The sequence below is a fragment of the Physella acuta genome, unplaced genomic scaffold, assembly GCF_028476545.2.
Source record: "Physella acuta isolate Inbredline_101_S28 unplaced genomic scaffold, ASM2847654v3 ptg000398l, whole genome shotgun sequence".
NCBI classification, from domain to species: Eukaryota; Metazoa; Mollusca; class Gastropoda; family Physidae; genus Physella; species Physella acuta.
Genome location: NW_026731917.1, coordinates 685,237 through 697,928, shown reverse-complemented (window position 1 = coordinate 697,928; position 12,692 = coordinate 685,237). Strand labels below are relative to the sequence as shown.

At 37.6% G+C, this 12,692-nt stretch overlaps 1 protein-coding gene across 2 annotated transcripts in view; it reads left to right on the top strand.

Moving 5' to 3' along the window:
* Window positions 1-324: 324 nt before the first annotated feature.
* The window catches only part of LOC131942299 (uncharacterized), a 125,629-nt gene continuing 113,261 nt past the window's right edge, over window positions 325-12,692 (top strand). The window contains exons 1-2 of one of the 2 annotated variants that reach the window (XM_059302097.1): window positions 325-543; window positions 6,881-7,370. In XM_059302097.1, the coding sequence (XP_059158080.1) occupies window positions 7,317-7,370 (54 nt within the window). In that variant the 5' untranslated portion in view covers window positions 325-543; window positions 6,881-7,316. Of the gene's footprint in view, window positions 555-6,880; window positions 7,371-12,692 lie in introns of both variants that reach the window. The other variant, XM_059302098.1, reaches the window with a different exon arrangement.

The window sequence follows — 12,692 nt, the reverse complement described above, 5'->3', positions numbered from 1 at the left end:
ACACACGACACCACCAAGACACACGACACCACCACCAAGACACCACCTCCCCCAACATCAAAACACCAGCAACTAAAGACGACACCATCTCGAGGCATACCTTAAGTTAGCGTGAAGGAATTTGACATCATGCTAAGCCTTTTTTATAGCTACGACGTAAAGTAAAAACTGTATATGGAGAAAGGGGGCGGGGGGTTGCGGTTGGGTACCCCCCTCTGTACGTGATAGACTGTTATTAATAGACTTATTTACGTCTGCTGGTCGAATGAGGACGACCCGTGTGTGACACAAACCTGGGCCTTAAAGAAACGCGACTGTCGACTTTTAAGGAGCTGCTTAGAAAACATACCTTCTCTTTAGAAAACATACTTTTTTTTTTGGACAGACGGGTAATGACACTGTGTTGCATTGACACACCTCGTGTAGAAGCCAGCTTGTGGATACATTCAGTCATTCAGTCCTTCAGTCATCCAGTCATTCAGTCAACGGATAATCTCGTCGGAGGACACAGGATTATTTTTCTTGTACCAGTAAATCAGACAGGTAATTTTCAGGTAAATTACAGTCGTTAGATTACAGACAGGCAAATCTAATGTTACGTAAAAGATTTAAAAGCTAAATCTAATGTTAAATTCAGGTACGTAGCACTAATGTTATATTATAGACAGCTAAATTTAATGTTACATTACAGACAACTAAATCTAATGTTACGTAAAAGACAGCTAAATCTACTGCTAAATTATCGACAGCTAAATCTATCGTTAGATTACCGACAGGTAAATCTAATGTTACATTAGGGACAGGTAGCTATAATGTTACATCAAAGACAGCTAAATGTAATGTTACATTACAGACAGCTAAATGTAATGTTACATTACAGACAGCTAAATCTAATGTTACATTACAGACAGCTAAATCTAATCTTACATTACAGACAGCTAAATCTAATGTTAAATTACAGACAGCTAAATCTAATGTTACATTACAGACAGGTAGTTATAATGTTCAGTGGCGGATTAAGGGGGGTGCTGAGAGGGCTGCAGCAAGGGGCCCCCGATTTTTAGGGGCCCCCGATTTTTAGGGGCCCCCAAATTTCCTTTTTCAATCATAGTAAATTTCCCTTTAAAGTGAAACCTTTGGGCTTTTTGTTTTTTTACTATAAAAGTAAAAGCCAATGTTTTAATATCTGAATGACAAGTTTATTTCAATTTTTGATCAAAATATCAAACTCGAGCACACACTTTAGTATAAATACCAGCCCGGACAGCGTTTGCTTATCACAATAAATTGGGTTGATTTTAGAGTTAAAAACAAAAACAGCGGTCGAATTCTGACACATAAATGACATGCATCTGTTGTGAATACTGTATGATTTAAACTTTTAAAAACATTTATAGGCCTTTCCTTTTAGTGAACGTTAATATCGGGTTTACAGGCCAGGGATGACGTTCTTTAAATGGACGCCTGTGGAAATCCAACTTTTGTGGGCCTCATAAATGGATGACACCTAAGAGGATGGAGGTGTGGGTTGTTGTTTTTTTACGCTAATTCCGTACTTAATGTTTTAGTTGGGCCTAGTTTAACCTCTGTATGTTATTGATCATTTCCTACATAATGTGGTTTGATATTCTTTGTTTTCTTTTTGCGTCTATAATCAAACAAGTGCCACCAGTCTTTATCATCTGCTCTGTAATGACATAATATTCTCATGGATATTTACGTTTGTTCAAGGTTAGTCTGCATTTCCAGCTTTCTCATGCCCAATATAAAAACTTGAATTACAGTTCAATAACTATCGTGACACGGATATACAGGCTCAGGAGTTTGACTCCCATTAGCCAGGGAGGTCTCGACGTAGTGAACTTCAACTAAATGGCCAATTGTGGACTGAATTAGTCTCACTGAGATGTTGGTTTGAAACACTACATGATGGTCGCTTATCCATCCGTAGGCTCTATCCAGGCTTTACTTCCCCCACCACCAGACGCGTGAAATCTTCTTACCGTCTGGTACCCGGCTAGATCGCGGGGCAGAGGTCGGAAACTTCTACAAGCCTAAAATAAACAGTCATATATTTAGTGCTAGTGACGTAGCAGATGGATCTCGCCTCTCTGTTTTGTTAGTGTGTGTGTCATGGTAGTGGGTGGGGACAACATATAATCATGATAAAAATGAGTACATGTTAGGGATCGGCGTGGTTGAGTCGGTAAAGCTCGTGGATGCTTAACTGAAATGTCTCGAGTTCAAATCATCGGGCAGATGAGGCTCGTTAGCTGGGGATAGCCACTCTTCTATGAGAGACAACTCCAAAATCAAACATCTGCTGTAGTTTGTTCTTGGTTGGGCAAAGGCTATGGAAACACATTAAAATAAACCGGGAGTGATCTCCCCTAAGCTTTCTCGAATATTCTTATATAAAACAACAGGGGATGGGAACTCCATTTTAAATACTTAAAGTTTTTAAAATAGAATAAAATCTCGTAGAAAAAAGAATTGCACACCAAGTGAACGCCAAATGAAATGTGCATAATAGTCAGAGTTTCTTCCAGGCATCTCTTCGGGGGGGGGGGGGGGGGCTTAGCCCCCCCCGAAATTTTTTTACCGCCCCCCCCCCCCGAACGAAATGAAATTTATATAATTTATATAGAAAATATATACTTTTAACAGTGTCCGCCCCCCCGAAGAAAGTCTACCCCCCCCCCCCCCGAGAATTTCAAGTGCCCCCCCCCCGGAGAAAAAAGTCTGGAAGAAACACTGATAATAGTGCGTAATATTATTAGTACTTTATAAATTTACATGCGTATTTTTGAGAAATCAGAAACAGCGAAAATTAGTACTTCCAGTCAACGGAAATTACTCAAAATTTGACTGAAGGTAGAGAATTAGAACTTTTACGTACATGTGAAATTTCAAAGTAGAAAAAGTACCACTTCTGGTTATCGGAAATCGCTCAAAAGTTGATACAGATCTACGATGTTGATTAAATACTTATATATGAAATTTCATCAACCTAGCTGTAACGGTACTCAAGTTATCGTTTTTACACACAGACACATACACAGACACACAGACATACGGACAAGATTGCAAAATTATGTTTTTCCGTATCAGTGAGGTGTAAAACTTCGAGATTTGTAAAAATCTCAAATTTTTTTGCACGATTACAAGACTTTCTCTATACTTCGTATATACGAGAAAGTAAAAATAAAATAAAAGTGATTGCCTAAAGTAGAAGTTGGGGCGTTCGTTAATCGAGGTACGATAGTCTTGAATTAAGTGGCTCAATGTTTACCTGTGAGCAGGTTATTTTGTTTCAGTTTTAATATTAGCAAACAGATAGCCATTTTGGTTTGCTATAATTTGAATGCAATAGTTAATACCTTGCCTGTTCGACATGCTTCTATTTCAACAAAGAATGAATCATTCCACATGACTTGAGAAAAAAGTGCCCTGAATCCTGCTCATTATCAATGGACTCATGGTGTGCATCCCAGTTTGTATTACAGTGATAGATTGAGCAATACCAATATTTACAGTTCAATGTGTTCTGTTCCATCAATAGCACATGAACATTGAGACTTGATTAGTTTGATCTGGTAACAGCAGTTTTATTTTATCATAGGCGAACCCCCCTCCTCCCAAGTAGAGTTGCCTGAATGAAACTCTAAATGCGACTTTTGTCATGAATGAGATTAGGTGCATGGTTTAGGGATATGCCTATGACTATATTTTGTATAAATTAAAGTACCGAGAAAATAGACAGCATTATCAACCTAGCGCCCGTTGTATCCTTCCTCAACGGGCAATTTTTCTCGTGTGCATAATAGTGAGGAATATTATTAGTACTTTATAAATTTACATTGCGTTTTTTGAGAAATCGGAAATAGCGTAAATTACTACTTCCGATCAACGGAAATTACTCAAAATTTGATAGAAGGTAGAGAATTAGATCTTTTACTTACGCGTGAAATTTCATTCATCTATCTCAAATAGTACTCAAGTACTTTTGAAAAATTCAAAGTAGAAAAAGTACCACTTCTGGTTGTCGGAAATCGCTCAAAAGTTGTTAGGGATTTACGATTTTGATAAAATACTTATATATAAAATTTCATCAACCTAGCTGTAACGGTACTCAAGTTATCGTGTTTACGCACACACAGACACACAGACATACGGACAAGATTGCAAAATTATGTTTTTCCGTATCAGTGAGGTGTAAAACGTCGAGATTTGTAAAAATCTCGATTTTTTTTTTGACGATTACAAGACTTTCTCTATACGAGAAAGTAAAAAGAAAAGCAAGCTGAAATCAGAGTCAATGGTCTCAGTGGCGCCTAACCAGTTGACACGTATACTTAATTGTATTGGAGGGGATCCCTTCCAACACTAAAATTAAGATCGAAGAAAAAGAGAAGAAGAAGAAGGTTAGATGTTTGTATCCAATTTACCGCTCATTGAACACAATTGACAAGTTTTTAAATTAGCAGTTTTGTAAATATCGGTGTCGAATGTTCATATAAGTTATAAATAATCCATTAATATATTGAATGGTATGCTGATTAGGATATATATATATATATATATATATATATATATATATATATATATATATATATATATATATATATATATATATATATATATATATATATATATATATATATAATCAGGGGCCCACAAAAAGTTTCAGCCCGGGGCCCCGCCCAAGCTTAATCCGCCCCTGATAATGTTACATTCAGGTAGGTAACATTAATGCTACACCCAAACAGGTAATGCAAACGTTACATGCGACGTGCCTTTAAGGCTTAGGTCTCTCAAATGACTTTATATGGAGTCAAGTCTCATCTTGTATGTCTGTGGTCTCGAAACAACGTTTTAGATAAATGATGTAATCAAATGTATACACTTTTACCTGCACATACCCATACCCGTGCCAGTACCCGTACACATACACATGCAGACATACATATAAAGATAGGCAATAAGACAAGTGTCAATTTAATGATCGCGGTTTAAGCGGTCTGTTGATGGGTAGATAGATAGCAGCGTTATCCAGAAATGGAAAGGATAAATAGGTTAAACCTAAACAATAAGTAGGTTAAACCTCAAACAATAAATATGTTAAACATAAACAATAAATATGTTAAATCTAAACAATAAATAGGTTAATCTCAAACAATAAATAGGTTAAACCTAAACAATATATAGGTTAAACCTCAAACAATAAATAGGTTAAACCTCAAACAATAAATAGGTTAAACCTAAACAATAAATAGGTTAATCTCAAACAATAAATAGGTTAAACCTAAACAATATATAGGTTAAACCTCAAACAATAAATAGGTTAAACCTCAAACAATAAATAGGTTAAACCTAAACAATAAATAGGTTAAACCTAAACAATAAATAGCTTAACGTCAATAAATAGGTTAACACTAAACAATAAATAGGTTAACCTCAATAAATAGGTTCCCCCAACAATAAATAGGTTAACTTCAATAAATAGGTTCCCCCAACAATAATAGGTTAACCTCAATAAATAGGTTCCCCCAACAATAAATAGGTTAACCTCAATAAATAGGTTCCCCCAACAATAAATAGGTTAACCCCCAACAATAAATAGGTTAACCCCCAACAATAAATAGGTTAACCCCCAACAATAAATAGGTTAACCCCCAACAATAAATAGGTTAACCCCCAACAATAAATAGGTTAACCCCCAACAATAAATAGGTTCCCCCAACAATAAATAGGTTAACCCCCAACAATAAATAGGTTAAGTTCAATAAATAGGTTAACCCCCAACAATAAATAGGTTAAGTTCAATAAATAGGTTAACCCCCAACAATAAATAGGTTAACTTCAATAAATAGGTTAACCCCCAACAATAAATAGGTTAACTTCAATAAATAGGTTAACCCCCAACAATAAATAGGTTAACCCCCAACAATAAATAGGTTAACCCCCAACAATAAATAGGTTAACCCCCAACAATAAATAGGTTAACCCCCAACAATAAATAGGTTAACCCCCAACAATAAATAGGTTCCCCCAACAATAAATAGGTTAACCCCCAACAATAAATAGGTTAAGTTCAATAAATAGGTTAACCCCCAACAATAAATAGGTTAACTTCAATAAATAGGTTAACCCCCAACAATAAATAGGTTAACTTCAATAAATAGGTTAACCCCCAACAATAAATAGGTTAACTTCAATAAATAGGTTAACCCCCAACAATAAATAGGTTAACTTCAATAAATAGGTTAACCCCCAACAATAAATAGGTTAACCCCAAAAAGTAATGATTTTATCAAACAACCTGCGACATAAATGACAAAAAATGCCCTCCAACAAATGCCTGTGGTCGAAAACTTTGGTGACGGCGGTGTGTGTGTGTGTGGGGGGGGGGGGGGGACGGACGACTTCATAATGAGTGACGTCTCAATTCTGCATTTCAATAATCAATTTTTAAAACCTAATTTTAGCAGTAATTTAATTTCGAATTAAATTTTTGTTTAGCAAATGGTGTTAAAAAAGAATAAATTAACCACATTTTGTTCCAGCTTAAAGCACTCGAAATAAATGTGTGTTCAAATAATTAAACAACCGTTACAAAGGTATGGGTGGGGGGGGGGGGGGGAATAAGGTTTACATGTGACAATGTGCATGGATGCTAATGGATGGGGGGGGGGGCTATACAAAAGAGACATTATTTATTGTCCAACAGTCGTTAAGTTAAAAAATCGTTTTACATAAATAAACAACTGTTAATTTTAAATAAACAACTGAGCATGTTAAATAAACAACTGAGCATTTAAAAACCCATTCAAATAAAAAAAATTATTTTTAATTTTTTTATTTGACTCACCGTTACCAGCTTCAAAAAACTAGGACGGGAAACTGCAAGAAATCTTAAGTCAACAGTTTGATTGTAAGAGACCGCGGCAGAAAACCTTGGCCAGCACACGACATCAACAGAATCCGTGAGCGGCATTGTCTGTCTATGTGAGACAGTCTGGTCAGCTGTCTATGACAGAACTGTCTGTCATCTATTTGCATGACAAACTATCTGTATATTAATATACCTTGCAAGAAAGTGTCAGTAGGGATTATTGTGTCATATTAACACAGTAGCTGACAGTAATTTACTTGCAAGATTAGAGTGAACCTTTCAGTTGTACATTCAGATGTCCGTTCAACATTGTCGTTGATAATTTAAAGTGTTTATTCTGACGTCACCTTGGATTATTTTAAAGTGTCGTCCCAATTTTGGATTATCGTGGATTATCGTGGATTAAAGTCAAGTGACAAACATGGTGCTCACGAGCATTGGGTCACGGAGCGAGAAGAACAGCGTCTCTCTCACAGTGAGTACATCACTCTCTCTCTCTCTACACTCTCCTCTCTCCTCAACACCTCTCTCACAGTGAGTACATCACTCTCTCTCTCTCTACTCTCTCCTCTCTCCTCAACACCTCTCTCACAGTGAGTACATCACTCTCTCTCTCTCTACACTCTCCTCTCTCCTCAACACCTCTCTCACAGTGAGTACATCACTCTCTCTCTCTCTACTCTCTCCTCTCTCCTCAACACCTCTCTCACAGTGAGTACATCACTCTCTCTCTCTCTACACTCTCCTCTCTCCTCAACACCTCTCTCACAGTGAGTACACCACTCTCTCTCTCTCTACACTCTCCTCTCTCCTCAACACCTCTCACAGTGAGTACATCACTCTCTCTCTCTCTACTCTCTCCTCTCTCCTCAACACCTCTCTCACAGTGAGTACATCACTCTCTCTCTCTCTACTCTCTCCTCTCTCCTCAACACCTCTCTCACAGTGAGTACACCACTCTCTCTCTCTCTACACTCTCCTCTCTCCTCAACACCTCTCACAGTGAGTACATCACTCTCTCTCTCTCTACTCTCTCCTCTCTCCTCAACACCTCTCTCACAGTGAGTACATCACTCTCTCTCTCTCTACTCTCTACTCTCTTCTGAACACCTCTCTCACAGTGAGTACACATTCTCTCTACTCTCTACTCTCTCCTGAACACCTCTCTCACAGTGAGTACACATTCTCTCTACTCTCTACTCTCTCCTGAACACCTCTCTCACAGTGAGTACACATTCTCTCTACTCTCTACTCTCTTCTGAACACCTCTCTCACAGTGAGTACACATTCTCTCTACTCTCTACTCTCTCCTGAACACCTCTCTCACAGTGAGTACATCACATTCTCCCTACTCTCTACTCTCTCCTCAACACCTCTCTCACACTGCGTACATCACATTCTCTCTCCTCTCTCCTCAACCTCCGTACTACCACTCCTACTTTCACCCTCTCCTACCCTTCTACTCGTTATTTCTATTTCTAATCCCCCATTATAAATTGTGTGTAGGTCCACACAATCTTTTTGTAGGTTTTTCTACAACCCACAAAATCCCCTCTTCGAATTTTGTGTAAGTCTATAGTCTAATACCAATCTTTCTCCTTGTAGTGTATATTAGTCCAACCAATCTTCCTAATAGAAGTTTATATTAGTCTACATTAATCTTCCTAATTGAAGTTTATATTAGTCTACATCAATCTTCCTAACTGAAGTTTATATTAGTCTACATCAATCTTCCTAATTGGAGTTTATATTAGTCTATATCAATCTTCCTAATTAAAGTTTATATTAGTCTACATCAATCTTCCTAATTAAAGTTTATATTAGTCTACATTAATCTTCCTCATTGAGGTTAATATAGTCTACATTAATTTTCCAGTTTCACGTTTATTGTTTCGTTAACATTTGAAAGTTCCTAACAGAACAAGCCTCGCATTAGTCTAAAAATAACCTCGTATTGTTTTTATATTCAAATCCTATCTCGGGTCGATTCATTAGGGCCTATCGATGAAAAACATCTGTTGCGTCTGTTTTAGTTTTTGTTGTGGTGAAAACACAAGGTCGAACCCACCCTCGCTTGTTTGTCTTAGACCATCAGTCAAATTAAAATACACTCGACTTTTTCGTATTCACATCTCAACTCAATCCCTACACCACCTCAATCCCTACACCATCACAAGGCTTTAGATCATCTCTATTCCTACACAATCAAAATCCCTATACAATCGAAATCACTACATCATCTCAACTCAATCGCTACACTATCTCGACTCAATCGCAATACCATCTCCATCGTTACACTATTTCTATCCCTACTCCATCTTAATCCCTACCCCACCTCAATCCCTACACCACCTCAATCCCTACACCACCTCAATCCCTACACCATCTCAACTCAATCTCTAACCACCTCAACACAATCGCTAGCTTCCCATTTCAGTTAAAATACAACTAAACTAATCCAATGGATAAAAGCAACTTCAGGTTATAATCGCCTCTAAATCCATCCAAAACATTTTAAGCTGCTCTTGTGTTGAAATAATAACTTTCATTAAAACATAAGGGTGCGAAGGGGTGTTGTGGGGGAGTTGTTGGTGGGGTGTTGATGGTGGCGTGTTGTGGGGCGTTGTGGGGTGGGGTGAGGCGGGGCGAGGTGAGGTGGGGTGTTGTGGGGTGGGGTGCTGTGGGTGGGGTATTGGGGGTGTTGTGGGGTGTTGTGGGTGGGGTATTGGGGGTGTTGTGGGGTGTTGTGGGTGGGGTGTTGTGGGGGTGTTGAGGGTAGCGTGTTGTGGGGTGTTGTGGGGTGGGGTGAGGTAGTGTGGTATGATGTAGGCTGAGGTGGTGTGGTGTGAGGTGGGGAAGGTGTGAAGTTTTATTATCAATGAATTTCTGCACGCTCTACAAACAAAATCTTTTTTTTTTGTTAGTTAAGACATTTTAAGAACTCTTAATACTTTAATGTTTCAATAATCAAACACATATTCTTGGACGCTGTTTCGTTTTAATCCGAGCTCCCCCCCCCCATCCCCACCCCAGGGTCGCCATGACCTTGATAAAGCTCTTTTGTGTTTTGTGTGTTTATTAATATTTTCAGAATAAAATCTGACAGAGAAGATTTTCAAATGGTTTTTACCTTAGAGATTTTAGATTTAGTTCAACCTAGAATCAATGTTGATATTGTGTATATTAATTTTTCTTTCTTTCTTTTTTTTTCTAATATATAATGTTGAAATTTTTTTACCTTGTGTATTAAAATTAACTATTACAAATTCATATTGAAATGTATCAAAAAAGCAATACAAATGTAAGATTATCGTGTTTAAAATCTAATTTATAACGTTCAAATCCTTTGATCACATTTTCCAATTTAATAATGTTTTAAAATGATTTTGATTTCTAATACCAAATGTCAAATGGTGCATGTGGTCAGAGGCGTAGCGAGGGGGGGGGGGGGCGGGGGGACATATGTAACCGGGCGCCGACCTTAGGGGGGCGCCAAATTGAAAGTTTGAGGGGGGGGTGCAAATGAAAAGTTCGAAGGGGGGGTGCAAATCGAAAGTTTGAGGGGGGGGGGGGTGCAAATGAAAAGTTCGAGGGGGGCGCAAATCGAAAGTTTGTCCCCGGGAGGGGTCGCTACGCCTCTGCATGTGGTAGAGGTTGAGAGTCTGCTGTGGTACGGCTTGTCAACATTGATATGTCTGGACTGCCCCGCTGCTACTCTGTACTTTCTATCGTTAAGGTTTTGCGAGGTCCTAATTAGAGTTACTTGTCCTTAATGGATTAAGCATCTTCATTTTGGTCATTGTTGTATTCAATCAGTAATCTGTTGAATGGTGTTGTATTCAATCTCTAATCTGTTGTCTGGTGTTGTATTCAATCTGTAATCTGTTGTCTGGTGTTGTATTCAATCTGTAATCTGTTGTCTGGTGTTGTATTCAATCTGTAATCTGTTGTCTGGTGTTGTATTCAATCTGTAATCTATCTGCTGTTGTATTCAATCTGTAATCTATTGTCTGGTGTTGTATTCAATCAGTAAACTGTTGTCTGGTGTTGTATTCAATCTGTAATCTGTTGTCTGGAGTTGTATTCAATCTGTAATCTATCTGCTGTTGTATTCAATCTGTAATCTATTGTCTGGAGTTGTATTCAATCTGTAATCTGTTGTCTGGTGTTGTATTCAATCTGTAATCTGTTGTCTGCTGTTGTATTCAATCTGTAAACTGTTGTCTGGTGTTGTATTCAATCTGTAATCTGTTGTCTGGTGTTGTATTCAATCAGTAAACTGTTGTCTGGTGTTGTATTCAATCTGTAATCTGTTGTCTGGTGGTGTATTCAATCAGTAAACTGTTGTCTGGTGTTGTATTCAATCTGTAATCTATCTGCTGTTGTATTCAATCTGTAATCTGTTGTCTGGTGTTGTATTCAATCAGTAAACTGTTGTCTGGTGTTGTATTCAATCTGTAATCTGTTGTCTGGTGGTGTATTCAATCAGTAAACTGTTGTCTGGTGTTGTATTCAATCTGTAATCTATCTGCTGTTGTATTCAATCAGTAATCTGTTGTCTGGTGTTGTATTCAATCAGTAATCTGTTGTCTGGTGTTGTATTCAATCAGTAATCTGTTGTCTGGTGTTGTATTCAATCAGTAAGCTGTTGTCTGGTGTTGTATTCAATCTGTAAACTGTTGTCTGGTGTTGTATTCAATCAGTAAACTGTTGTCTGGTGTTGTATTCAATCAGTAAACTGTTGTCTGGTGTTGTATTCAATCAGTAAACTGTTGTATGGTGTTGTATTCAATCTGTAATCTGTTGTCTGGTGGTGTATTCAATCAGTAAACTGTTGTCTGGTGTTGTATTCAATCAGTAAACTGTTGTATGGTGTTGTATTCAATCAGTAAACTGTTGTATGGTGTTGTATTCAATCTGTAATCTGTTGTCTGGTGTTGTATTCAATCAGTAAACTGTTGTCTGGTGTTGTATTCAATCAGTAAACTGTTGTCTGGTGTTGTATTCAATCTGTAATCTATCTGCTGTTGTATTCAATCTGTAATCTGTTGTCTGGTGTTGTATTCAATCAGTAAGCTGTTGTCTGGTGTTGTATTCAATCTGTAAACTGTTGTCTGGTGTTGTATTCAATCAGTAAACTGTTGTATGGTGTTGTATTCAATCTGTAATCTATCTGCTGTTGTATTCAATCTGTAATCTGTTGTCTGGTGTTGTATTCAATCAGTAAACTGTTGTCTGGTGTTGTATTCAATCAGTAAACTGTTGTCTGGTGTTGTATTCAATCAGTAAACTGTTGTCTGGTGTTGTATTCAATCAGTAATCTGTTGTCTGGTGTTGTATTCAATCTGTAATCTGTTGTCTGGTGTTGTATTCAATCTGTAATCTGTTGTCTGGTGTTGTATTCAATCAGTAAACTGTTGTCTGGTGTTGTATTCAATCAGTAAACTGTTGTCTGGTGTTGTATTCAATCAGTAAACTGTTGTCTGGTGTTGTATTCAATCAGTAATCTGTTGTCTGGTGTTGTATTCAATCAGTAAACTGTTGTCTGGTGTTGTATTCAATATGTAATCTATCTGCTGTTGTATTCAATCTGTAATCTGTTGTCTGGTGTTGTATTCAATCTGTAATCTGTTACCTGGTGTAATGCGGAAGTAGATTTCGCTGAATTCATCTTCATCTTCTTTTTCCCAGTGCGTTTCATTATTGTGGATACTCCAGATCTCTTCAGTGAAGAAACAAATGTCACAGTAATAACAACGGAACACAGGTTTCTCCGTGTGTTTCCTTGCATGGCGAA